This window comes from Calidris pugnax, unplaced genomic scaffold (assembly GCF_001431845.1).
Source record: "Calidris pugnax isolate Ruff unplaced genomic scaffold, ASM143184v1 scaffold162, whole genome shotgun sequence".
NCBI classification, from domain to species: domain Eukaryota; kingdom Metazoa; phylum Chordata; class Aves; order Charadriiformes; family Scolopacidae; genus Calidris; species Calidris pugnax.
Genome location: NW_015090900.1, coordinates 1456153 through 1481818, shown reverse-complemented (window position 1 = coordinate 1481818; position 25666 = coordinate 1456153). Strand labels below are relative to the sequence as shown.

The following is a 25666-nucleotide window of genomic DNA, read 5'->3' as shown; positions in this document are numbered from 1 at the left end:
GACCTGTGGCAGAGCCCCCCATGTGCCCTCCCAAGGTGGCACTCGGTGGGGCGGGGGGCTCAGGGCAGACGGTGACGTTGGAGCTTGGGAGATGTAACGGCTGTAATTTAAGTCCCCTGGTTTTACTGCCCCCCCCTCGCAGGGTGACATGAGCCGAGGCTCCGCTCTATTTTTAGGTGTAAATCACCAGCTATTTAATTCCTTTCCAGCAAGTTCAATTTTCAGCCCCTTCCCTGGAGACTTCCCCGTTACGTCTGGTCCCCGTGCCGGTGCCGGACGCACACAGCTCTCTCTCCCTGCCCTTCCCCAGGCTCCTCGCTCCCTGTCTCTGCAGGCAGAGTGATGGATTTTACTCTATTTTACCAGGGAGGGTGCACAGCGGGGCTGAGACACACTCTCAGCAGCTTTGAGATGTCCCATGAGGCTTGTGCCAGAGGCCACCAGCAATCAGCAAAGCCTGGCTGATCTTTGGGCAACTGCAGCAGCAGCCGATCGGCCAGTGGGGGAAGAGAGGAATCCAGCCCTTTCTTTTTGGGGATAAATGGAGAGAAGCTGCAACCTGAGATGGGTTTTCCCCTGGGAAATGGCAAAATGTTCTGTTTCTGGGGCTTAGCCCCACATCCTCAACCCGTTATCACCCCAAAATACAGTGTGTGAGCACCAGGTCAGGGTGGTCTCGGTGCTTTGCAGACCCTGGAGCCCAGCCCCCCTCCCTGCCCCTGTGTTTCTTCTAAGCAGAGGAAAAAGTAGGCGACGGTGCTGAGTAATGGCTTTGCAGATGACTAGTCCCCGTGGCTGGTGACACATCGGTGACTTTGTGGCTCATCCAGCAAAGCATCCGTGTGGCAGGGCACCCCGTGTCCCCGTGGGGTCCCCCCACCTTCCTGCATCCCTCGCCGCCGGGCTGATGGGTTTGGGGACGATGCAGGGCGCCTGCCCCTCTGTATGGCCCACCCGGACCCTGCCAACCCAGTGTCCTAAAGGGTTAAAGTGGCCTTAGAGGGGCCCTGGTGCTGCTGAGCCACGTGTGTCCCCTCCAGCCCAGTGCTCTCTGCAGTGTCCTTCAGAAGGGCAGCCCTTCTGAGCATGCCTGCTCCCCCTCGCCGCCTCCTTCCCGCTTCCCCTGCCTTCTCCCAGGGCTTTTCCAGCACCTTCCCAGTTCCCTTGCCTTCTCCTGGGCATTTTCCAGCCCCTTCCCGGTTCCCCTGCCTTCTCCTGGGCATTTTCCAGCCCCTTCCCGGTTCCCTTGCCTTCTCCTGGGCATTTTCCAGCCCCTTCCCGGTTCCCTTGCCTTCTCCTGGGCATTTTCCAGCACCTTCCTGGTTCCCCTGCCTTCTCCCAGGGCTTTTCCAGCACCTTCCCAGTTCGCCCACCTTCTCCCAGGGCTTTTCCAGCACCTTCCCCGTTCCCCTGCCTTCTCCCAGGGCTTTTCCAGCACCTTCCCTGTTCCCCCACCTTCTCCCAGGGCTTTTCCAGCACCTTCCCCGTTCCCCTGCCTTCTCCCAGGGCTTTTCCAGCACCTTCCCTGTTCCCCTGCCTTCTCCCAGGGCTTTTCCAGCACCTTCCCCCTTCCCCTGCCTTCTCCCAGGGCTTTTCCAGCACCTTTCCAGTTTTCCTGCCTTCTCCCAGGGCTTTTCCAGCACCTTCCCTGTTCCCCTGCCTTCTCCTAGGGCTTTTCCAGCACCTTCCCCGTTCCCCTGCCTTCTCCCAGGGCTTTTCCAGCACCTTCCCAGTTCCCCTGCCTTCTCCCCAGTGTTTTCCAGCGCCGCAGCACGCATCCTGCAGCCCAAACAAGCACCCAAGGGTCCCCCGGGGGCTGCAACGAGCATCACCTTGGGGGGGCTTCACCACCCCCTCGCTCAGACTAACTCCTCCTCTACCTCCTTCCAGCAAAAAAAAAAATCACTCAGGGGGTGGAAGAGCTGCTTAATCCCTGGTTAATAATTGTGTAATTCCTCTCCCGGGGCTGCCTGCCTGCCGGAGCCTGCAGCCGCTGGAATAAACTTCCAGAGCCTGGGAGGACGGGGTGCTTTTGTAACCGTTCTCATTCCTTCTGCCTCTTCTCAGCTGACGGGCACCTTCCTGGAAGCAGCCCGGCTTTCTCCCAGTGCGTGGGTGCTGGGGTGAAGCCACTGGAGCATCCCATTTAACCATGAATACACCGAGCCCTTCCCACCGCACCGCCTGCTCCTGGTCCTCCTTCCTCCCCTCTCTCGACCCAGCTCCGACTCGAAACACCACCCCAGTGGGTTTTCTTCCCTCCCCCTTCAGGTTTCTTCCTCTTCTTGTGGAAGGAGGGGACGTTGATCCCGGGCAAACTCAACCTGTGGCTGGAGAGGGACGTGGTGGCTGGTGGCCACCAGCTGCAGGGACTGGGGAGGAGCTGGGGAGGTGGCTTTGGGAGCTGGGGGGGACCTCATAGTGTATGTCCCCAGGGCTGGCACACTGTCTCGTGGTGCAGGCTGCCTCCAGGAACAGCATTATATTTATATATATATTTTAACATATATATATTATATTTTATGTCTTATTTATTGTCTCTAAGCACCAGTATTTCTTAGGGCCGTGGTGATCGCTCTTAGGGCTCCAACTCCAGCGGTGGGAGTCGTAGACATCTCCCAGACCTGGCCTGGAGCAGGGAAGCACGTGAAGGCTTCTCCTCCTTTCTTCCCTCCTCAAAGGTTCTCTTGAAGTGTTTGATTAAAATGTTATTAAAATGTTCTTTCTGCGCAGCTTCGAGAGAGGGTTTTACAACCCGGGGAGCTCTGCCAGAGCTCTGACGGAGCTTGACCTTGGGTCCCCTGCCCTATGGATGGAGCAATATTGCAGCTGCCGGGGTGATGGGGAGGAAGAGAAGCCCGGCATGGGTGGGACGGGGAAACACCAAGACCTTATAGATTCTATAGGACACGGTGCCCGTGGTCACGGAATCATGCAATTGTCAGAGTTGGAAGGGACCTTCTAGAGACCATCCAGTCCAACTGCCCTGCCAAAGCTGGGCTGCCCAGAGCACATCACTCAGGAGCATCCAGGTGGGGCTTGGAGATCTCCAGATTTGGGACTCCACACCCTCCCTGGGCAGCCTCTGCCAGGGCTCTGCCACCCTCACCCCAAACAAGTTCTGCCTCACATTGGAGTGGAACTTCCCATGGTCCAGCTTGTGCCCGTTGCCCCTCGTCCTGTCACTGGGAACCACTGAAAAGAGTCTGGCTCCATCCTCCCTCAACCCACCCTTTAGATCCTTGGAAGCATGAAGAAGGTCTCCCCTCAGCCTTCTCTTCTCCAGGCTCAGGAGCCCCAGCTCTCTCAGCCTTTCCTCATCAGGGAGATGCTCCAATCCCTCCACCATCTCTGTTGCCCTACGCTGGACTCTCTCCAGCAGTTCCCTGTCTCTCTTGAACTGGGGAGCCCAGAACTGGACGCAGGATTCCAGTGGTGGCCTCCCCAGTGCAGAGCAGAGGGGGAGAATGACCTCCCTCCACCTCCTGGCCACACTCTGGTCCTTGGGGCTTTCTGCCCTGGGGTGAGGCTGTGCCCAGCAAAGAGGGATGCTCCCCGCTCCCTTTTGCAGTAGGTTTTTGGCACCGGAGCCACCTCCAGAGCTGCAAATCATCCCCTTGTGGCCTTGAGAGAAGGTTTCCCAAATTGCAGTGAGCAGGCATGGAGATGGCCTCTGCTTTCCCTGCAGTGCAAGAAGCATCACCTCGGGCGAGTGCTCCTGTGGGATCTGGCTCCCTGTGACAGCAGCTCTCCCCCTGGGGTGGGGATGCTGGGTTGGGTGCCCAGCACCCTTCCCTCCCTATAAATCCCTCTGTATCCCTCCAGCTGCCCAGGCTGAGGCTGGAGGCAGAGCAGAAATGGTGGCTTTTGAGTCATTGGGCAGGGAAGGAGCAGATGCTGCTGGATGGAGCTTTATGTAACTCCAGGCAGAGCATCCAGCCCCCCTGCGCCGGGGCTGCAGTAACCCAGATACAGCCCAGGAAGGGAAAAAAAAACAAAAAACCCACACGTAGGTCGGAGTCTCTCCCCAAGCTGTTCGTTTGGGAGTAAATATTTACATGGCGCTGCATCCGCCTGCAGCCAGGACCTTGGGAAAAGCAGCCCAGGTCCCCCCCTCGGGAGGATGGGGATGAACCTTGAGCAGCAGAAATGGGAGCCCTCGGGTTTCCTGGGGTGAGAACCGACCCCTTGCAAAGTCTGGAGACCGAAAGGGGGTTTTGCTGTGCTCAGATGGCTTCGTTCAGCTTCCATGGCCTCCAAAATTCAAGCCAGCTTTATGCACCGAGGGGAAAAGTAACCTGCTTTGCTGCAGAATCCAACAGACCCCAGTGGTTCTTGTCACCACTGAAGTTAGCGAATGAAAAGTCCTGATGTTGCCCTCCATTGCCCATGTTTGGGTTGGAAATGGCCCCGTGCGAATCTGCTGCCACCAAAACCAAAAAATTCTTCTTCAGGAAGAAATTTTTTACTATGAGGGTGGTGAGACACTGGAACAGGTTGCCCAGGGAAGTTGTGGCTGCCCCATCCCTGGAGGGGTTCAAGGCCAGGCTGGATGGGGCTTTGAGCAACCTGCTCTAGTGGGAGGTGTCCCTGCCCAGGGCAGGGGGGTTGGAACTCGATGATCTTTGAGGTCCCTTCCAACCCAAACCATTCTATGATTCTAAGATGATTCTATGAAAATGTTAAGTCAACCCATGTTCAGAAGCTGCAGAGCAAAGTTTTGCAGCGCGAGCATCGCCGTGCAACAGCTTCCCTTGCCCGAAATCTCTCTAATTTGAAGGGTGGTGAATCCCTCCTGTCCTCCTGTTAAAACTGGAAAGTCCATCCCCAGCTCCACTCTTCCCTAACCCAAGGAGGAGCTGGTCACCAGCAGAGAGCGATCCCATGTTCTCCTTGCTGGGCACATGCATGGGCAAGGAGTCATTTTAATAGGAACTATTAACTTCTGGGTTTCCTTTTCCTTGTTTGCTCAAGCTCTGGGGGTTGATGTTGACTCAACTGGTCTTGCTTTTAATAGTTCCAGTGGTGTTTGATGCCCTTGATAGGGCAGCTGCTCCCACGGAGTTTGTTTTCCAAAGGAAGAGACGTGGGTGACTGTCCGTGCCCCCGGAGATTTGGGGATCGTGGGTCGCTCTCAGGGAAATGGGGTCTCGAGGGACTTCCCTCTTTGGGAGGAGGGGGGAATTGGGGAAAAACAGCCAAAACCCAGTGGGTGCTTCTCCATGGGAAAAGCAGCTCCGTGTGTTCTCCTGCCCTGTGATGCCACCTCCTGCCCTTCTCCGGCAGCAAGAAGCACTTGCTGCTGAACAGAGGAAAAATGCTGGGGGTCTTGCCGTGCCCCCCCTGCCTCCCGGGTTTGTGCTGGTGGTGGAGGATTTGCAGCTCCCACTGCAGAAGATGGATCCCAGTTCCCAGCAGGGCCACCCAGTTTGGGGACAAGGGGGTGGCAACTGTAGGTACACAGGCGGGCGAGCAGCAGGACTACCTGCTGTGCAAATAACCTTTACTACAGCAGCCAGGAACAGGCTCCTGGGGGTTATTAAGGCTTATTATTATAATAATAATAATAATTATTAAGGCTAATATCACTTACTCCCCTTCCCACTGCCCCTGGATGTGCCCGTGGCATCTTCATCACCCAGGCTCCTGCTGCAACCTTCCTCCTCCTCCGGGAGAGAAATTCAGGCACAGAGCTGGGATGGGGATGCTTTGCCCCCCCCCGTGGCATCACTCCCGTGGTGAGAATGTTTTTTCCCATTAATCCCCTCCACCCCAAAAGCAGGATACCAGCCCAGCACTGGGAGCAGGATCCCAGCAGGATCCCAGCGACGGATCGGTACCGACGAGCTGGGGAGTGCTCTAAAAATACGGAGCGGAGAAAGCGGGGAGTGAGAAACGGCTGAGATTCAGCAAAATCAAAGGCATAATTAACATGCAGCCCCTGTGAGTGTATTTTTAGGGCCCTACAGAAAGGGTCGAAAACGTTGAATTCGCATCAGCACGCGAATGTTCCAGTTTAATGGGATCCTGGGGCCTGGGGGGAAGGAGCGAGAGATGCTTAATTGTCAGTGTTTGTGTTTTATTCATGACGGAAGGTACTTAGCAAGGGAAAACTGATTTGCTGCCGGCTCCTCGCTGCTTGTGTGGCTTTAAACCTTATTCCGGCCGTTCCTGGCGTGTGCTGAGATGGGGCCGTTGCCCCCTGGTGCTGGAAGGGCTTGATTATTCCTGGCGTTGGCATGAGCTGGGCTGGGAAAAAGGATTATCGCCCCCGCTCCGACGGGGAGCTGGCTGCCTTGGGATGCTCAGAGCTTGCATGGGCTCCAGGGGGGATCGGAGATAGAAGAAACATCCCATGGGGGTGAAGCAGGAGCTACGTCCACCCTAGGAGGTCTCAGATGTTGGGAGAGCATTGGGACAAAGCTGGGATGCTTCCCAGCTCCTCCCGGCTTCCTCTCATGCCTGATCCCGAGGGCGACGGGTTGGTTTGCTCAGAGATCGATGCTTTTGTGGCAAAACCAAGGTAGAAATGAGTCTCCTTCCCCCATCGCTCCACCACCTGGGACCTGTAGGAACCACTCAGGTGCTGCCGAAATGGCTGCAGGGAGCCTTAGGTGTGATGAATCTTCCGGCCTCTGCGGTGCTGCCCACGCCGGAGGCAGCGCCCGCAGCTCGGGTAGCAACCTGTGGTCTGATCCTGCCCTTGGGGGGGGCCCTGGGGGTGGCCATGGTGGCCGACTCACTGAGGGATTGTGGAAAGCCACTGCTTTTCCCAGCGGAGCCGGATTCGTGCGGCGCAGGTGGAGGAGGGATGAGCCGGCACCGCGCGGCGCAGATGTGGTCCCTGCGGAGGGGGGACAGAGAGAGGGGGGGGGTGATGCTCACCGTGGCGCAGAGCGGCTCCCAGTCATCATCAGGATGGTGGGCTCGTTAGGGAAGGGTGGTGGTTTTGTGTTTTTTGTTGGGTTTTTTTTGGTTTTTTTTTTTTAATCTGTTGTGAAACGATGCGCAGATGGCACAGCCGCCCGGCCGGAAGGAACGGAGGAACACGAGATGCTCAAGGCAGGGTTCCTTATTTTAAACCGCTTCCCTTGCCAGGGAACAAATGTGCCACGCTTCAAAATAATAATTACAAGAGCCTGGGAGAGGATCCAGGGAACCCAAAAATCCTTCTGTGGGTAGGGGCGCGTTGGCTGAAGCTCTACTTTTGTTGGCATCGTGCCGCCCGCTTGCCCACCAGGGCTGTGTTGGGTGGATGGGGCTCATCCCAGTGGGTCCTGGCTGGCCCAGAGCCCTGCATTTGGGGTCTTGCTGTGATGGAAAAAGGGGACAACGATTTCCCTCTTACTTTGCACCCCGAGGATGCACCGTGAGGACGTGTCCTGTCCCTGCTCCGTGCCATGGAGCATCCCTGCTTGCAGGGAACGCAACCACCGCCCCGAATAAAACCTCCCATCTCGCTCCTGAAGCTGCAGGAGGGGGGAATAAGGAGCTGCTCCAAACCCTGAGCTGAGGATGCCACCTCCTCTCCCTGTCCCCTGTGCCAGGGACACGTGGGGACGGGCACGGCGCTGGTGCCTCCTGCCAGCTCCTGGCACACCGGGTGTGATGGTGCCCGGGTGGGCCGGCTGCCGTCTGACGGGAGGGAAATGCCAGTTGCCTACGTGCTCCCGGGATTAGCAGCGAAACTGGGAAGAGCTGGAGCCAGCGCCAGCTTGTGTTGTGAGAACTGGCTGTGCCGCAGGTGGCCATCACGGGGGGGGGTCCCCAAAGAGACCCCAGGGTGCCCAGAGGGCGGCTGCCCCCCATTGAACTGGGGCTTGCTGGTGTTCTCCAACCTAGGATCAAGCAATGCCCTCAATATAAGAAGGACATGGACCTGATGGAGAGGGTCCAGAGGAGGGCCACAAGGATGATCAGGGGGATGGAGCACCTCTGCTCCGAGGACAGGCTGAGGGAGCTGGGGTTGTTCAGCCTGGAGAAGAGGAGGCTCCGGGGAGACCTAATAGCAGCCTTCCAGTACCTGAGGGGGCTACAGGAAGGCTGGGGAGAGCCTGTTTAGAAAGGCCTGCAGTGACAGGACGAGGGGCAATGGCTTCAAGCTGGAGGGGAACAGATTGAGCCTGGAGATGAGGAGAGGGTTCTTCACTGTGAGGGGGGGGGAGCACTGGAACAGGTTGCCCAGGGAGGTGGTTGAGGCCCCATCCCTGGAGATATTCAAGGAGAGGCTCGACGAGGCCCTGGGCAACCTGGTCTAGTTGGGGGTGTCCCTGCTGACTGCGGGGGGGTCGGACTAGATGGCCTTTGGAGGTCCCTTCCAGCCTGGGCAATTCTATGATTCTATGATTCTATGAATGCCAGGGCATGTGGACCTGGTGAAGCTTCACTTTCCACTTTACATCTCAGGAGCGTGAGGAAGAAGGGGGTTGGAAGGGGAAACTGAGGCACACAAAGAGCAAATGAACCCCAAGAGTGCAGGGAGGGCTGGGAATAGTCCCCGGCTCCCACGGGGGTCTCCTCCTGCAGAGAGCATCCTCCAGTTGTGTAGCCAACACGTCTCTCACTCTCTCCTCCTCCTCTCCAGGCTTCCACGTGATCCCTTCGGTATCCAACATCGTTCCCGAGAGCTGCCTGCTCATCGTGGTGGGCCTCTTGGTTGGAGGGCTCATCAAAGGGGTGGGTGAAAAGCCCCCCATCCTCAAGTCGGACATCTTCTTCCTCTTCCTCCTCCCACCCATCATCTTGGATGCCGGCTATTTCCTCCCCTTGCGCCAATTCACCGAGAACCTGGGCACCATCCTCATCTTCGCCGTGGTGGGGACGCTCTGGAATGCCTTCTTCTTGGGTGGCCTGATGTACGCCGTGTGCCAACTTGGTGGCCCCGGCCTGAACCACATTGGCCTCTTGGCCAACCTGCTCTTCGGCAGCATCATCTCGGCCGTGGACCCGGTGGCCGTGCTGGCCGTCTTTGAGGAGATCCACATCAACGAGCTGCTCCACATCTTGGTCTTTGGGGAGTCCCTGCTGAATGACGCCGTCACGGTCGTAAGTAGACGAGGGGGGATTGGGCAATGGGTTCGTTTTGGTGGAGCATCTCTGGGTGGTGGCGGTGGCACCAGCAGTGAATGAGGGGGATCGGCCAAGGGGTTCGGGTTGGTGGAGCATCTCTGGGTGGTGGTGGTGGCACCAGCAGTGGATGAGGGGGATCGGCCAAGGGGTTCGGGTTGGTGGAGCATCTCTGGGTGGTGGTGGTGGCACCAGGACTGGCAGCTCTTAGTCAAGCCCTGCGAGCAGAACTGCAGACTGGGCCATTGCTGAGCTGTGGCAGCTCCGCTTGCTCCTAACCTTTTGCAGGTGCAAAGCTAAATATAGCACCTTAAAACACCGCAGAGGTGAGGTGAGGTGAAGCATTTTTACTTGGTGATTTGGGGAGACCGAGGGCACGTGCCCAACCAGCTCCTGCCTCTCAGTGAGGAACCAGAACCATGCCTTGGTCTCCTGGGAATCTGCTCTCCTGGGTGAAATTCCTGCCTCCTGCCCATGTCAATCCTGCCAGGGAAGGAGAGCAGGAGCTGCCATGTCACTGCTTCTCCCTCCTCTCCTTCCTCGTGTGGTTTTCCTGGCTCTCTGTCCACCGAGGAGGTGGGAGGGCAAGACATGGCCAGCCATGGGGAGGAGGGGAGCCTTGGGGGGCCATGGCCAGGCTGGCATCCCACCTGGGTCACCCCAGCCTTTGAGCAGCAGCTTTGCAGGGAGTTTCGGGGGCCAGGCCACCCCACTGTGGACTTCTGTGTCCAGGTGCTGGCTCGGCCATCAGCACGGCGTCCTCCTCTGCAGAGCTGACCTCTATATTTACTTCCAACCCACTGCTTTTTCCTGGCTCTCCTCCCATCTCCCCAGCTGTCCCCTTCGGAGCTGGTGACGGGGTTCCTGGTGACGAGGAACACGCTGTCCCACCGCAGGGGCTTTTCCGGGCACTTCTCCCTGCTTTTTGACCCGAGGGACCCCCTGCAGGTTCTGTGTCCCTTCTCCCATCCATGGGGAATGTTGTTGCCTTCTGCTCTCACGTCTGTCCCTGCCCATCTCCCAGGACCTGGCCCTGGCAGGCAGGAGCTGGCACCTCGCCCTCTCGCCGCCCGCAAGCGCTGCCATCCCTGCAGGATGCTCTGAAGCCCATTTTCCATCCTGACACCCCTGTGTCAGCTTCTGCTTTAAAACCACTCCAGTAAACGTGTCTGGGGGTGGAAGGAGGAGATGGAGCCGGGGTTGGGCTCCTCCTGCGAGGTTGGCCTTTTAGCTGCAAGAAGGTTTGGGCTCTTCCCCGGGCTGAGAAGGGCAGATGTTGGCTTTTCCCTCCATGTGGACGTCAGGTGTCCCCCAGCCTGGATCTGTCCTGCTCATTGGGAAGCAGGAACAGGCTCTGGCTGGTTCAGCCCTTGACCGAACAGCGGTCGGGTTTGTGTTGGAGAGCAGAGCTGTCCCAGACACATCTTTGATGGCACCATGTCCCTGTGAGCCATGGAGGACGGGGAGCTGGTCCCTGTGGATCTGTGTCTCGCATCACCAGCTTTTTTTGACACAAATGGCTTCAAGCTCCAACAGGGGAGGTTTAGATTGAACATTAGGAAAGAATTTTTCACCGAAAGAGTGGTCGGGCATTGGAACAGGCTGCCCAGGGAGGGGGTGGAGTCCCCATCCCTGGCTGTGTTTAAGGGCCGTTTAGATGCAGTGCTGAGGGACATGGTGTAGGGGAGGACTTTGTAGAGTAGGGGAGATGGTTGGACTCGATGATCCCAAGGGTCTCTTCCAACCTAGACCATTCTATGATTCTATGATTCTAAAGCTTGGTGAATTGCAGGACACAGGTCAGGTTCACCGAGCACTGGCACACCTCATCTCACATGTGCTGTGCCGGGTACCTGCCTGGCTCCCTTTGCTGCTCCTCTCCCAAGGAAGGTCCCCGAGCAGGCTCTCCTCTGAGGTGCTGTCTTTGGCCAGCAGGACAGTTTGAACCTCCTTCTCCCTTCTCCCTCCCAGGTCCTCTACCACCTCTTTGAGGAGTTCGCCAACTTCGAGCAGGTGACCATCATCGATATCATCCTCGGCTTCCTCAGCTTCTTCGTGGTGTCGCTGGGCGGTGTCTTCGTGGGCGTCATCTACGGGGTGATCGCTGCCTTCACCTCCCGCTTCACCTCCCACATCCGAGTCATCGAGCCCCTCTTCGTCTTCCTCTACAGCTACATGGCGTATCTCTCTGCCGAGCTCTTCCACCTCTCCGGCATCATGGCGTGAGTTGGGCATGGGTGGGAGAAGAAGCTTTCCTGTCCCCATTACCCTTTGGAAGACGTACTCTGGTGTAACCACATCTCTCTGGCTGTCCCAGCATGGCCAGTGAGGGCCAGAGGTGTGTTTGGGCTGGGGTACGCAGGGAGGCAGATGAGGGAAGTGACTCTTCTGAGTTGTCACACAGATCCTGGGGTGCTGGTAGCCCATTGCCCGTCCTCCTGGGCAAGGTGATGTTGTTTTTTGCTGCTTGGGCTCTGATGCTCCTGCCAGGAGGAAGGAGAAACCTCATATTGCCTTCTTTGGAGGCCTTGAATAATTGCTGGTGTCTCTCAAGCCCTGTCCAGCTCCGGGGTTTGGTATAAGAGCACAAAACACTTCTGCAGGGCCAGTGGTTGGGGCTGTCCCCATGTCCCCATGGCTGCTGAGTGCCCCAACCTTGCCCCTAGGCTCATCGCCTCCGGCGTGGTCATGCGACCCTACGTGGAAGCCAACATCTCCCACAAGTCCCACACCACCATCAAGTATTTCCTTAAGATGTGGAGCAGCGTGAGCGAGACCCTCATCTTCATCTTCCTGGGTGTCTCCACCGTGGCTGGCCACCACTACTGGAACTGGACCTTCGTCATCAGCACGCTGCTCTTCTGCCTCATCGCGAGAGTATTAGGTGAGGTGTCCGTGTGGTGGCAAAGTCCTTGGGGATGGCCCTGGGTGATGGGCAACTCTCAAGGCCACGAGGTCCGAGTTTGCCTTGCTGGGGAGATGGAGGTGACTGGGTGGCACTGATCTACCATGGGCATCAGGCTTGCTGGTGGTTGGCTTTGGGAGGAGATGGGGTTGAGGCCTAGTTTGTGCTAGACATGGGGTTCAAGCTGGTGATGGGTGTTGGGATGAGTGAGCAGGACAGCACCCACCTGCACCCATGGCCCTGAGGGGGTGACACTGCGCTGGGCTGCAAAGTGGGGTCCTGGGAGGGGGTCTCTTTGGGGCTGGAGGGCATCCTTCACCATCCGCTCACACGGGGCCTTGTCCCACTCCCTCAGGTGTCCTGGTCCTCACCTGGTTCATCAACAAGTTCCGAATTGTGAAGCTGACGCCGAAGGACCAGTTCATCATCGCCTACGGGGGCCTGCGGGGAGCCATCGCCTTCTCCCTCTGCTACCTCCTGGACTATAAGCATTTCGGCATGAGGGACATGTTCCTCACAGCCATCATCACAGTCATCTTCTTCACAGTCTTCGTGCAGGTTGGTGGCGCTCGGAGGGGGTCACAGTCCTATTTCAGAAGGCGCGTCGTGTGTTTGTGGAGCGTGACCACTCCCTCAGGTGTCCTGGTCCTCACCTGGTTCATCAACAAGTTCCGAATTGTGAAGCTGACGCCGAAGGACCAGTTCATCATCGCCTACGGGGGCCTGCGGGGAGCCATCGCCTTCTCCCTCTGCTACCTCCTGGACTATAAGCATTTCGGCATGAGGGACATGTTCCTCACAGCCATCATCACAGTCATCTTCTTCACAGTCTTCGTGCAGGTTGGTGGCGCAGGGAGGGGGTCACAGTCCTATTTCAGAAGGAGCGTCGTGTGTTTGTGAAGAGTGAGGAGCACCTCCCCAGCCTCCATCCCTGATCCTGCCACTGTCCTCCTTCTCCAAAACCTCTTGAGGCTACCGAGTGTCACCGGAGAGCTCTAACACCCCCCTTTCCCTGTTCCCTAGGGCATGACCATCCGGCCCTTGGTGGACCTGCTGGCCGTGAAGAAGAAGCAAGAGACAAAACGCTCCATCAACGAAGAGATCCACACGCAGGTAACCCCCTGCGCCCGGCCAGCCCTCCCCGCGCGCTTCTCTTCGCCGCCTTAGCCCTCTTCTCTCTCTGCTTCTGCCACCTCCACCGCTGTAACCAGGCGGGTTTACAGAGCGGGAGCTGCCCCTAAATCGGTGCCCAAGGTAAGGGGGGACGGAGCGAGGGCTCTCCCCCATCTGTGTCGTCCAGTGCCCGCTCCGACCCAGACCTTCCCCGTTGCCTGGTAGAGCAGCAGCCCGGTTGTCTAGGACCGTGCTGTCCTCCTGAGGCCCATCCTGGCCCCACAGCCCTGATTTTGCAACCCTTGAGTGCCCTCAACCCCCTGTGTCAGCCTGGGTGTCGGGGTGGGGAGAAGGGTGGGCAAGAGCCCTGCCAGCTGCCTACGCTTTGAACCTTCTCTTCCAGTTCTTGGATCACCTTCTGACAGGGATCGAGGATATCTGTGGTCACTACGGGCATCACCACTGGAAGGACAAGTGAGTGGGGAGGTTTGGGGACTGGAGGGACATGTGGGGGAGATGGAAAAGGCTTTGAATTGCCACCTGGCAGGTTTTCCAGCCCTGTGTTGGATTTTTACCCAGGCTGTAATATCCCCTTGATGAATTATGGCCATGGGTTGGGTGTGAGTGGGGCTGCAGGGCTGTGCCCCATCACCACACCATCCACCACAGTGTGGGAGCAGCCAGTGGCCGGTCCCTGAAGGAGCTCAGGACCATCCCTTGTGGTCCAGCAACTGCTGAGTGTTTCGGAGCCTGCCCAGCTCAGGAGGAAGTCAGGGAAGCCTGGTCTGACCTGTGCTGGTGGGAACTGCACCATCTTCTGCTGGCCTGGACCAGGGATGGGGAGCAGGGAGTGGGTGCCGGGGCAGGAGAGGGTCTGATGGATCACTGCTCCTCCTTTCCCAAAGGCTGAATCGTTTCAACAAGAAGTATGTGAAGAAGTGCCTGATTGCAGGGGAGCGCTCCAAGGAGCCCCAGCTCATCGCTTTCTATCACAAGATGGAGATGAAGCAGGCGATCGAGCTGGTGGAGAGCGGGGGCATCGGCAAGATCCCCTCTGCTGTCTCCACCGTCTCCATGCAGTGAGTTCCCTGGCCTTGGCCACCCTGCTGTAGGCTGAGCCCTCCTTGCTACTGGCCACAGGGCAAGCAGCCGTTCGGTCCCGCCTGAATCCTGTCTTCTGTCCATGCAGGAACATCAACCCCAAGACCATCCCTGTGGCTCGCATCCTTCCAGCCCTTTCCAAGGACAAGGAGGAGGAGATCCGGAAAATCCTTCGCAACAACCTGCAGAAAACCAGGCAGAGGGTAAGGTGTCCCCCCGGGCACTGTGTGTGTGCCCCTTTTGCTTCCCTGGGGTGGCCAGGACCACTGCCCACCAGAAGCTCTTGGGGCCAGATGCCCCCGGCATCCCTGCCCTCCTGCCCATCGTGTTCCTGGTCTGGCTCTTGCTCCCCAGGGACCTTTTCCCCCTGGGATGGTGCTGAGGGAGAAGCTGGCTCATGAGCCCAGCGTTTAAACCCTCACTGGGCTGAGATGGGTCCAGATGGGGCATCCCATGGTAGCACACAAGGGATGAACCACCAGCTGGCCCTGGACCTGCTCTGCTCACTGGTGGCTGTTTCAGCCATCTCCAGGGGAAACGGTGCTGTGACCTTCCTTTGCCTTTCCCCGGGGTGGTTTTTTAACCCTTCTCCTTCTCTTGGGGCCTTTTCCCAGTTGCGATCCTACAACCGGCACACGCTTGTGGCCGACCCCTACGAGGAAGCCTGGAACCAGATGCTCCTGCGGAGGCAGAAGGCCCGGCAGCTGGAACAGAAGGTGTCAAGGGGACGGTGGAGCAGGGATGCTGCCACGGACTGGGGAGGATGGGGGGCTGAGGGGGGTTTCCCAAACTGGGAAGGGCATCGGTGTCCCGCGTGGGGAGGGGGCTGAGGTTCAGATGACAGTGGAGGACACCACGTCTTGGGAGGGGTCTTCTCCAGGGTCCCAGCAAGTCCTTGCAGCACGGCTGGGAGGATGCACACATGTATCCTCTGCATCCCACCGCTGCTTCTCGCTCATCCCCGTGGCCTGGGGTCAATTCCCGGCCTCCCCTTCCCCATTTATCCTGGTCGTTGTGATGGAGACATGGTCCTTGTGCTCCGATTCCAGATGAACAACTACCTGACGGTGCCGGCTCACAAGCTGGATTCACCCACCATGTGTCGGGCTCGCATCGGCTCAGGTAGGTGGAACTCAGCTGCCAACACCTCGCTGGGCATCAGGTCCCTTTGCTGCTGAAACCCTCGGAGATTGCGTTGTCCTTCACCCCCTCAACTCCTCCACGGCTCTCCAGCCCCCATCATCCCTGTCCCGCTCCCCCCCTACGTGATGCACCCAAGCCCTGGGGGTTTGCTGCTCTTGAGCCCAAGCTCTGCCTGAGCAGAAGCACCCAGCTCACTTTTCCCAGCACAATTCCCAGCGGGATGTCAGCTTGGATGGTCAGGAGATCTCTCTGGAGCTCAGCTCCCTCCATCCACACACCCACATTTCTGGCCGTGCCTCTCCCTGCCCTCTGCGGGGGAGAGAACCAGGAGTGCTCAGCCCCAAGGCCTGTCCCTGGACTCCTGTCTTCTCCACCACGCGTTTGCTTTGCCATCTGTGGTTCCTCCCATCCTACGTGTCCTCTCCTGCCTTGGGGACAGCGTGAGGCCGGCGCTGGCGCTTGCGGAGCCGGCGGTTAATCGGCAGAGGGCAGCTTCCCCCTTGGAAACGGCTGGAAGCTGGGCTGGGCTGTCTGGAGCCGCTCCAGACGGGATGTGGAAAGCAGGAAGAAGAATTAAACAGCAGGCTTGGAAATCCCATAAGGCAGCCCAGGCATCCCGGCCCCAAACATCTGGGGTGAATTAGCAGGGGGTCCCTGAGACCCACCCCCCTTTTCCTTTCCTTTTCCCTTTCCTTCCCTTTCCTTTCCTTCCCTTCCCTTCCCTTCCCTTCCCTTCCCTTCCCTTCCCCAGGTTCTCCTGACTCAGTTTCTCCCCGATGCCATGACACAGACCCTACCTGACCCCTCTCTGCCTCCCCAGACCCCCTGGCCTACGAACCCAAGGCGGACTCGGAGAACCTGCCCATCATCACCATCGACCCGGCCTCCCCGCAGTCCCCGGAGTCCGTGGACCTGATGAACGAGGAGCCCAAGGGCTGCGGGGGCCTCCCGCCATCGCCCGAGGAGGACGAGGAGGGGCTGGTGATGAGGGCCAAGGAGCCTTCCTCCCCGGGTACCGACGACGTCTTCACCCCGGGGACCAGCGACAGCCCCAGCAACCAGCGGATGCTGCGATGCCTGAGCGACCCGGGGCCTCGGCCGGAGCCGGAGGAGGGGGAGCCCTTCATCCCCAAGGGGCAGTAGCACCCGGTGCCCGAAGCCTCACCCCACGTTTCCTACAGTTTCTCTCTCTCTCTTCGTCCGTTGTTCTTTTCTTTGCTCTCCTCTTTGGTTTCTTCTCTCACTACACACCGGGTTCAGGAAGGGGAGACCGTCCTGGATGGACTGGGATCGCCAGGACAGCTCTGCCCAGCCAAACCCTGGGCTGGTCCCGAGGTTGAGGGGGGTGGGGGAAGGAGCCCCCCCTGCCCTGGGATGCACCGAGCTCCTCGGCCACCGTGGCCTGGGGGTGACAGACGATTTATGGCCCAGGACTGGGATTTGCAGGTGCCTCACAGCCCCGACGGGGCTTTCCCAGAGGTTGCCCACCTGCTCAGGGCCTGCGAGTGGCTCCTCGGGGTGGCTGCGGCCTGTGCAGGGTGGGCTGTGGTTGGGGGGCTATAGTGGGGGTAAGGGGGGCACAGAGGCTGCCCCCCAGCACAGCTTTGCCTCTTTTCGGCTCACTCTGGAGCAGAGGGATGGGAAGATGGGAGCCAGACAATGCTGGGGTTGGTGGCACCCACCACCTCACCCCACACCTCGCCAGGGACCTCGGGCTCGTGCCACGGGCTCCCTGCCTTGGCCACTACCCACGTGGGGCTGGTGGCCACCCAGGAACCTCTCCCCCAGCCCTGCATTTCACGCCAGGTCTTGTTAAATAAATATCCTATAGCCATGCAAGGGGATGGGGAGCCGGGTCCCCCCTCTTCGCTTTGAGTGGCCCCGCAAGCCCGGGTCTCTCTGTCCCTCCTGGAACCTGCTACCTGTCACCCGTCCCCATGGGGACCCTCTGCCAGCCTCGGCCCCTCACCCCGTGCCTGCCCCATAACCAAAGACGGCGTCTGAGCTCCCTGGGCACGGGGATGGGGCACGCAGGGGGGGTGTTTGCTATGTGGGGGGCATTATTTTTCTCTCCCTGCCGCCAAGAGGAGCTGGGGAAGAGCTGGGGGACACCTCACCCAGCGTGGGGACGCGATGGGGCCGGGAGGTTGGCAGGAGGGGGATAGTCTCCCCCCTTGAAGGGGACATCTGGGGGTGTCCTGAGCTGGGAAGGACCCATCTTTCCCCAAGGCTTGGCTGGGGGGGGGTGGAAATGCTAGGTGTTTGGGTGATTTAAAGCCCTTCCCATGCTCCAGGTGTCACTTTGTCCCTCATGTGCCACCCAGCTCTCACCACGTGCCACCCTTGGCCATGGGGGCTGCCTCTCCCGTGCCAGGGGCTGCTTGTCACCCTCTCCCCCAGGAGGGTGGGTATGGTTGGAGGGGGGGGACCCGGGCTGCTTCCCCCTCCCCACGCCGTGCCTTGCCACGCGTCCCCTCTGCCCCCCCGCTGCCTTCGGTGGGCACCCGGTCCACGTGCCCACCCCCTCCACGTCCCACCCGGGACCCCCGGGGACCTGTGTCCGTGGGGTTTGGTCACACCGGGGCGAGAGCCCACGTCGCTGCCTGCGCCTGCCTGCCTGCCCTGCTCTGTCTCCAGGAGGAAAAAAAAAACCAACAAAACAACAAAAAAAAACAACAAAAAGAAAAAGCAATGAAAATTCTCTTGTATAAAAAGTTTAAAAAAAACAAAAAACAAAAACACATGTAAAGAGAATCTTGGTTTTTATCATTAATAATAAATTAATGTTAATTTTTAGTGGGTTTTTCCAGCTTCTACCTCTGCCACAGGGTCCGGGCTTTCCCAAGATGACCTTGTCCCTTGTGTCCAACCTCGGTGTGAGGGTTTCTTGGGAGGGGAAGGGCTGTTTTCCTCACTTTGGAGGGAGAAGAAGGGACGTGGATGGTCCCATCACAGCCCCGAGGTGCCAACTGGGCATCCTGGGGCAGCTCTGCCCTGGGAGGAAGGAGCCAGTGTCCCACTGCTGGCAGCACCTGCCTGTCCCGGGTCCCTGCCTCCCTTGCAGTGGGGTTTGGAAGGGGTTAATTGAATTTTGAAGAGTTAATTTCTCTCCCAGGGGAGGGAGCGTGGGGACATTTGAACCCTGGGACTTTTTTTTCCCTGCATTTCCCAGGAGGCAGGGCTGAAGCCAAGCTCTCCAAGAGGAGCCAGTTCCCACCAGCATCCCATGACCGGAGAGAGGAAAGAGGTTCAAGGTGGTGCCTGGTTGAGGGGCTGCATCCCCACCCAAAAATCCCCCAGGAAAGACCTTCCCAACCCCGTCAGCGCTGGCACCTTGTCGTGTCCCCCCCCTTGAGGAGTCCCCCCAGGGCCACGGGTGCCCCCGGGGTGGCCGGAGCTCCTTGCTTTTGGGCAATTGCAATGGGAGCGTGTATCATCGCTGCAAATTAAAGCTGTGATTCAAGGAGGCTGTGACTCACCCCCTCGCCATCCAGCAGGCGCATCGTCACCGGCGTTGCTCATGTGCTTAAAATACCTGAAGCCCAGGATCCCCCCCTCCATGGCCCTGGGCTGGCACTTGGCTTGGCTACCTCACCCCCAGGGTTCCCCCCATCCCCGAGGGGTCCCTGGGCAGGATGAGGTGTCTTGGGACGTGGGGCAGGTGAGGCCGTGGGGCCCGTGGCTGTGCTGGTTTGGGGGGTGCCAGCCTTGGAACCCGCTGTGGGGTTTGGGGTAGCGGTGCCAATGGGGGGGGACCCCAAAGCAGGAGGGTTTGGGGAAATCTGGAGGAGAGCAGGGGCTTTGCCATCCCATCCCAAAGGGTGGGAGCACCCAGAGGTGCTGGCCGCAGCCCAGAGGCCGGGTGATGGCCACCCATCCTGGGCACGGAGGGGAAAGCAGGAACGTGCCCGAGCATCTCACCCGCCCCACGTGCCAGAGGGCATCACGTGCAGCCGCCCTCCTCATCCCAGTCATACCTTCATAACGCCAGAACTCACCAAACCGAGGCATTTCCAGGATATTCTTGTTTCTGTCTTAAAGGGTGAGTAACTTTTTCTTAATGAGGAAGGACTAATGACCCCTCCAGGGATGGGCTGTCATTGCTGAGCAACTGCCAAAGCACACGCAACGCCGAGGTGCGTGTCCCCAACCCCCTGGTCCTGGTGGTGATGCCTTTTCCCCATCTGTGACCCCCCTGCTGTGCCCTGCACCCCCCCCCAGCTCCCCCCACTCCCTCCCAAAGCATGGCAAGGCCATGGCAGCGGTGCCAAGGACAGGGAGAACGGAGGGACCCTGAGAAGGACGACCTTGTCCCTGCACACGCGTGTGCCAACGCGTTTATGGTCCTTTCCACAACCTCCATCCGTGGGGATTAAAAAGCTGCTCCCTCTGCAGCTGCAGGGATCTGCCCCGGCCAGGATGGCTGGGCTCCCCCGTGCCTCAGTTTCCCTCTACGTGGTTTGGAGCTGCCACCACCCGCAGCTGTGCCTGGGCATCACCCAGGGCCCAAAAATCCAAAGCGAAGGGACCGGCTGGGATCTCTACCAGGATCCAATTAGTGTCATTAAGCCAGGCCGTCCCTTCCCGCTGCTTTAAAAGCCCAAGTCACGCCAAGCGAAACAGCACGTCATGGCACGAGGAAGCCACCAAGGCCAGGACACGCAAGTTGCTGTTCCTGCTGTGGGGGAACCCCAGGGTGAGGACCTTCCTGGCCAGTGACACCATGGGCAGCTTCAAGGGGCAGCCACAGTCCCTGCCCAGCTCTGGTGGCACGTCGGTGCCGTGTCCCCCTCCCCATGCCCTGGCGATGCCGTGTCCCCCCTGCGCTCCCCGGGCAGCATTTTCCAGCAGCCAGGGGAGGTGACGGGTGCCATTCCCCAACTCTGTGTCACCTGCTGTAATAACACCCTGCGCTGCCTTTCATCTCAGGGCCTTCAAGGTGGCCCTCTCCGGGCCTTCAAGGTGGCCCTCTCCAGGGCGAGGATGTCCCAGGGCCACCCCTTATCATTAATTCCAGGAGGCAGCTGGGGATGTGGTGGGGTCTGGGGGTCCTAGCCAGTGACATGGAGACCCCAGGATGAGAGCAGAGCTGTGACACCCCTTGTGCCAGGCAGAGAATGTGGGTGCTACAGCACCAAATCTGGCCTTGCCGTGGCCACTTGGGGCCACGGAGGCAGCCAGTGGCACAGCCCTGGGGCCACGGGTGTCCCAGCGGTGAGGATCTGGGGACAGCGAGCTGTGGTGGCACCTCTGGGATGGGCTGTGCAGGAGTGAGTGGGGCTGGACATGGATTTGAGCTGGGAGGTGTCTGGGAGTGGTGTTTGCCAAGGGAGGCTTCAGACATGGCATCGTAGAGAGGTTGGTGCTGGTCTCTTCTCCCAGGTAATTAGCGACAGAACAAGAGGGAATGGCTTCAAGCTGCAACAGGGTGGGTTTAGGCTGGACATCAGGAAAAAATTCTTCACAGAAAGAGTGGCCAGAGACTGGAAGAAGCTGCCCAGGGGTGGGGTTGAGTCACCATCCTTGGATGAGTTCAGGAGTTGTTTAGATGTGGTGTTGGGGAATATGGTGGAGGGGAGAACTTTGTAGAGTAGGGTCGATGTTTGGACTTGATGATCCTGAGGGTCTTTTCCCACCTAGATGGTTCTATGATGAGAAGGTCTCCACCTCCTGAGCCCCCAGCGGGACAGTGGCGGTTGTGCATGGGGACAGCAGGCAAAATGTATGGGGACAGCTCATGTCTGCACGGGGACAGCTGGTGGGTGTGCAGGGGACATCCCGGGCACGCACAGAGATGGCTGGTTCACTCACAGGACAGCGGGTGCGTGCACAGGGACAGCTGCCATGGGCACAGGGACAGCCAGTATGTGCACGGGGATGGTGTGGGACACGGCTGGTGTGTGCACGGGGACGGTGTGGGACACGGCTGGTGTGTGCACGGGGATGGTGCCGGGGGCAGGTGCCGTGGGAGCGGGGCAGGAGGAATGCCCCCACCCTGCCGACGAGCCTTGCTGCTCCCCCGGGGCCACGCTGGGTGACGTTGGTGGCTCCAGGAGAAGGGCTTGGTCCCTCTTGCTTGCTCAGGGAGTTGGCACACACCCTGCTTAATGTCGGGTGGGACGGAGCCAGCCCCACGCGGGTCAGGGAGTCCCCGGGACCTCTCTTCATCTCCAGTTTGGGCTTTCACTCCCTGCCCCACTCCCCCAGCCCATCCCAGCCCCACTCCCCTGCTCCTCCAGCCTTTTTTTCTCCCCCAAAATCCCCCACTGACCAGCCCGTGATGGGTGCTGAGGGCTGGACAAGATCCACAACACCCTAAGGGTCACCCCTTGGATGGGGAGGTCTCTGCCTCCAGCCCCACAGCCGCTCTCCTGGCACCCCCTGCCCCTCTCCACACCCCCTGGCATCGGGGTGCCCTATTCCTCCCCACGCACACGCTGGGACACGTCCTGGCTCCTCCCTGGGTGATTTCTTGACAGGGCAAAGCCCGTGTCCCCAAGCAGAAGCAGGACGCTGCCACCCCCAGATCCATGGGGCAAGTGGGGTCACGGCAAACCCAAGCCCCCATCTCCCTCAGGGGCCACCCTCACACCTTCAAAGGGGCTTTGCCACCCTCGTGCCATCAGCCGGGAGGCAGGATCCGCCCGTGTTTCACCCCAAGACGATGATTATTCCTTAATTGCCAACAAAACAAACAAATAAAGCCCGGGCTGGCCCTTGCTGAGCTGGAAGGAAACGGCCTCGGTGCCATTCCCGGTCCCGGGTTCGCTGCCGGCGGCTCTTTGGGATAATCGTTTGGTGATGGACGTTAACGAGCGGCTCATCCAGTCCGGCCAGAGCACGTCAGCTCTTTTTAATGAGCTGATGTTTTCTCCGGAGCAGCCATCAGCACGCCTGTCCCTCTCAGCCCAGGCAACGCCGACGTGTATCTCCCAGCCCATCACCGGGCCACCGGCTCATCCCCCAAGGATCTGCAGCACCTCCTTCATCCCACCAGCTCCACGGCCACATCCTGACCCACCACCCGGGGGTGTCACGGTTGGTGGGGTCTCCCAAATTGCCCATGGGGTGCTGAGCACCCACCAGCCCTTCCTCCCCCACCTCATTTCCCCCAGCCGGATCCCCAGGATGGGTGAGCAAGGCGGATCCTGATCCCTAAAGTCATTTGTCCCCTCTTGGCCTCTTGGGAAACTCTTCTTGATCTGGTTCTTTGGCTGACGGGATCAAAGGGGTTTTGCAATGGGAGGCAGCGACCTAATATTTTATCAGATTCCTTGGAAAATCGCTTTCCGGGAGGACTCCCCTCCTCCTTTGCCCCAATTCGGAGCCTCGTGAGGTGTAACCCGGGAGCATTTAATCCTGATGGAGATGCCTGATGGAGCCACACAATTACTCTGGAGAGCAAAACCCCACAAAACGAGGAGCATCCCCATGCGGGGACCCCAGTGGAGGGGACTCCAGCCCCTCATGGGACACGTCAGGCTGTCGGTGCATCGCAGGGTGGGGAGGATTTCAGAGGGGACCAGGGCTCAAGGCACCCCCTTGTCTCTTCTCCCCTCTAGCCCGACTGTGGATGCTCCTAAACACCCCATTTTCCCCCAAAGCCCTTCCTCCCCCACCTCATTTCCCCCAGCTGGATCCCTGGGATGGGTGAACAAGGCGGATCCTGATCCCTAAAGTCATTTGTCCCCTCTTGGCCTCTTGGGAAACTCTTCTTGATCTGGTTCTTTGGCTGACGGGATCAAAGGGGTTTTGCAATGGGAGGCAGCGACCTAATATTTTATCAGATTCCTTGGAAAATCGCTTTCCGGGAGGACTCCCCTCCTCCTTTGCCCCAATTCGGAGCCTCATGAGGTGTAACCCGGGAGCATTTAATCCTGATGGAGATGCCTGATGGAGCCACACAATTACTCTGGAGAGCAAAACCCCACAAAACGAGGAGCATCCCCATGTGGGGACCCCAGTGGAGGGGACTCCAGCCCCTCATGGGACACGTCAGGCTGTCGGTGCATCGCAGGGTGGGGAGGATTTCAGAGGGGACCAGGGCTCAAGGCACCCCCTTGTCTCTTCTCCCCTCTAGCCCGACTGTGGATGCTCCTAAACACCCCATTTTCCCCCAAACCCCAAATCTCCCCATCACTCTGTGACTCTTTCCGCAGCCAGCTCCAGCTTCCAGCAGCACCCCAGTATATCCCTACCTGGGGATATGGGAGAGGACAACCTGCCACCATCAAGCCTTGGCTTCAGAGATGGACTTTGCAGCTTGAAAGAGCTCTGCAACAGGTGAAATGCCCCAGGTTGGGGGTTTAGGCTTTTTCAGGTGTATTTTTACAAAAAATCCCTGTGAAGATATAAAACTAAATTGGTGCTGGCTTGTTCCCCGACAGCGCTCGTGGCTTTTGAGGATGGATCCCAGGTCCAAGCAGGAAGGAAGGAAATGGGAACGACGACGGCTGCAGGTGCGGAGCCTGGAGTTCTGCTTGTCCTTCCCCAGGACTGCGAGGCATCGGGCAGTGGCTCAGCAGGGAAGCACCTCCTGGAAATGTCTGCAGGGTTAAATGCCGCGGAGAAATGAGCTCTTTAAAGTGAAGGGAATTATTGGGATGAAAGGAAATGGGCAGCCGGCGGCTGGGAACACGACTGGCCTGAGGAAGAGGCGGCGGCTCGAACAGCAGCGGGGCCACGCGGTGCATTTAGAGGCTGGGGTTGAAATTTAAGGGCTGGGAGAGCCCGGCGTCAGCCTCCTGAGCCGGGGGTGTCCCATCACCCCGGGGGTGTCACCCCGGGTCTCCTGGGTGCCAGGTGTCCCTGCAGCCAGCAGGTGTGGTGGGACCTTGGTGACATTGCTGGCCAGGGAGAGAGGAGCCTGGGGTGGAGGGTGTAAGGCTGGGAGACGTTGGGTTGTGGGGCACCAGACCATGATTACAGAATCACAGAATCTTCTAGGTTGGAAGGGACCTTAAAGATCATCTTGTCCAACCGTCAACCTAACTTTGACAAAAATAGACACCCACACAACAAACAAGGAGCATCATCACTAAACCAGACCTCCCAGCACCACATCAACCCCTCTTTTGAACACCTCCAGGGATGGTGCCTCCACCACCTCCCTGGGCAGCCCATTCCAATGGCTGAGAACCCTTTCGGTGAAAAATTTTTTCCTAATATCCAGCCTGAACCTCCCCTGGCGCAACTTGAGGCCATTTCCTCTCGTCCTGTCACCTGTGACTTGAGAGAAGAGACCGACCCCCACCTCTCTACACCCTCCTTTCAGGGAGTTGGAGAGAGCAATAAGGTCTCCCCTCAGCCTCCTCTTCTCCAGGCTGAACACCCTCAGCTCCCTCAGCCTCTCCTCATAAGACTTATTCTCCAGACCCCTCACCAGCTTTGTCGCCCTTCTCTGGACCCGCTCCAGCCCCTCAATGTCTTTTTTATGGTAGGGGGCCCAAAACTGGACACAGCACTCGAGGTGAGGCCTCACCAGTGCCCAGTACAGGGGGACAATCACCTCTTGGGCCCTACTCTCCACGCTGCTCCTGATACAGGAACATGATGGGGCATCAGGCTATGGGGCACCAGTGGGGCATCAGGGCCCAGTACAGCAACAGGGTGCCAGGCCATGGGGTATATCCATGGGGTATATCCATGGGGCATCAGGCTAAGGGGGGATCCATGAGGTCCATGGGGATCAGTGGGGTGTCAGATCATTGAGTATCAATGGGGACACATCAGGCCATGGGGCACCGATGGGGTGCCAGGCCCTCGGGCATCAATGGGGCACCCACGGGGCATCAATGGGGCGTCCCTTTAACCCGCGCTCCCTCCCGACCAATCAGCGCCGGGATTCCCGCACGCAGCGCGCCGCGCCGGAGGGGCGGGGCTCCGCCGGCCTCATCCCCGCCCACTCCACCCTTCACCCCGCCTCTTTCCCCACCCTCTCCTCCGATTGGCGCCCAGCTCAGCCCAACCTTCCCCCTGAACCTATGAGAGAGCCGGCGGGGCGGCAGGGCCGGGCGGAGATTGGCTGCGGGGCAGGGCCAATGGGGGCGCGGCCGCCGGCTCTTATATAAAGCGGCGCGGGGCGCGGGCTGAGCGCAGCGCTCAGCGGAGCCGGTGGCGGGCGGGGAGCAGCGCGGCCTGGCCCGGTTTGTCGCAGTGTCCCTATCCCCACTCCCTCGGGCCCCGACCGCGCCTCCCCGCCTCCGCCCCGCCGCAGCCGCCCTTCTTGCAGTAAACCGCTTATATATTTTTTTTTAAAAACCCTCCCAACCCGGCATTTCCGGCTGGTTTCCGGGCTGTTTCCGGGTGACTCGGGCTTCTCTTCCGGTGGCGATGCTG

At 59.2% G+C, this 25666-nt stretch overlaps 1 protein-coding gene across 1 annotated transcript in view; it reads left to right on the top strand.

Annotated features, from left to right (window-relative positions):
• SLC9A1 (solute carrier family 9, subfamily A (NHE1, cation proton antiporter 1), member 1) overlaps window positions 1-18124 on the top strand; it is a 37925-nt gene extending 19801 nt beyond the window's left edge. Inside the window, exons 2-12 of the mRNA XM_014948704.1 lie at window positions 8585-9045; window positions 11038-11288; window positions 11733-11950; window positions 12327-12529; window positions 12995-13084; window positions 13488-13558; window positions 13990-14163; window positions 14274-14388; window positions 14800-14901; window positions 15235-15307; window positions 16149-18124. Of these exons, the coding sequence (XP_014804190.1) occupies window positions 8585-9045; window positions 11038-11288; window positions 11733-11950; window positions 12327-12529; window positions 12995-13084; window positions 13488-13558; window positions 13990-14163; window positions 14274-14388; window positions 14800-14901; window positions 15235-15307; window positions 16149-16471 (2081 nt within the window). The 3' untranslated portion in view covers window positions 16472-18124. The remainder of the gene's footprint in view (window positions 1-8584; window positions 9046-11037; window positions 11289-11732; window positions 11951-12326; window positions 12530-12994; window positions 13085-13487; window positions 13559-13989; window positions 14164-14273; window positions 14389-14799; window positions 14902-15234; window positions 15308-16148) is intronic.
• The last annotated feature ends 7542 nt before the right edge of the window (window positions 18125-25666 follow it).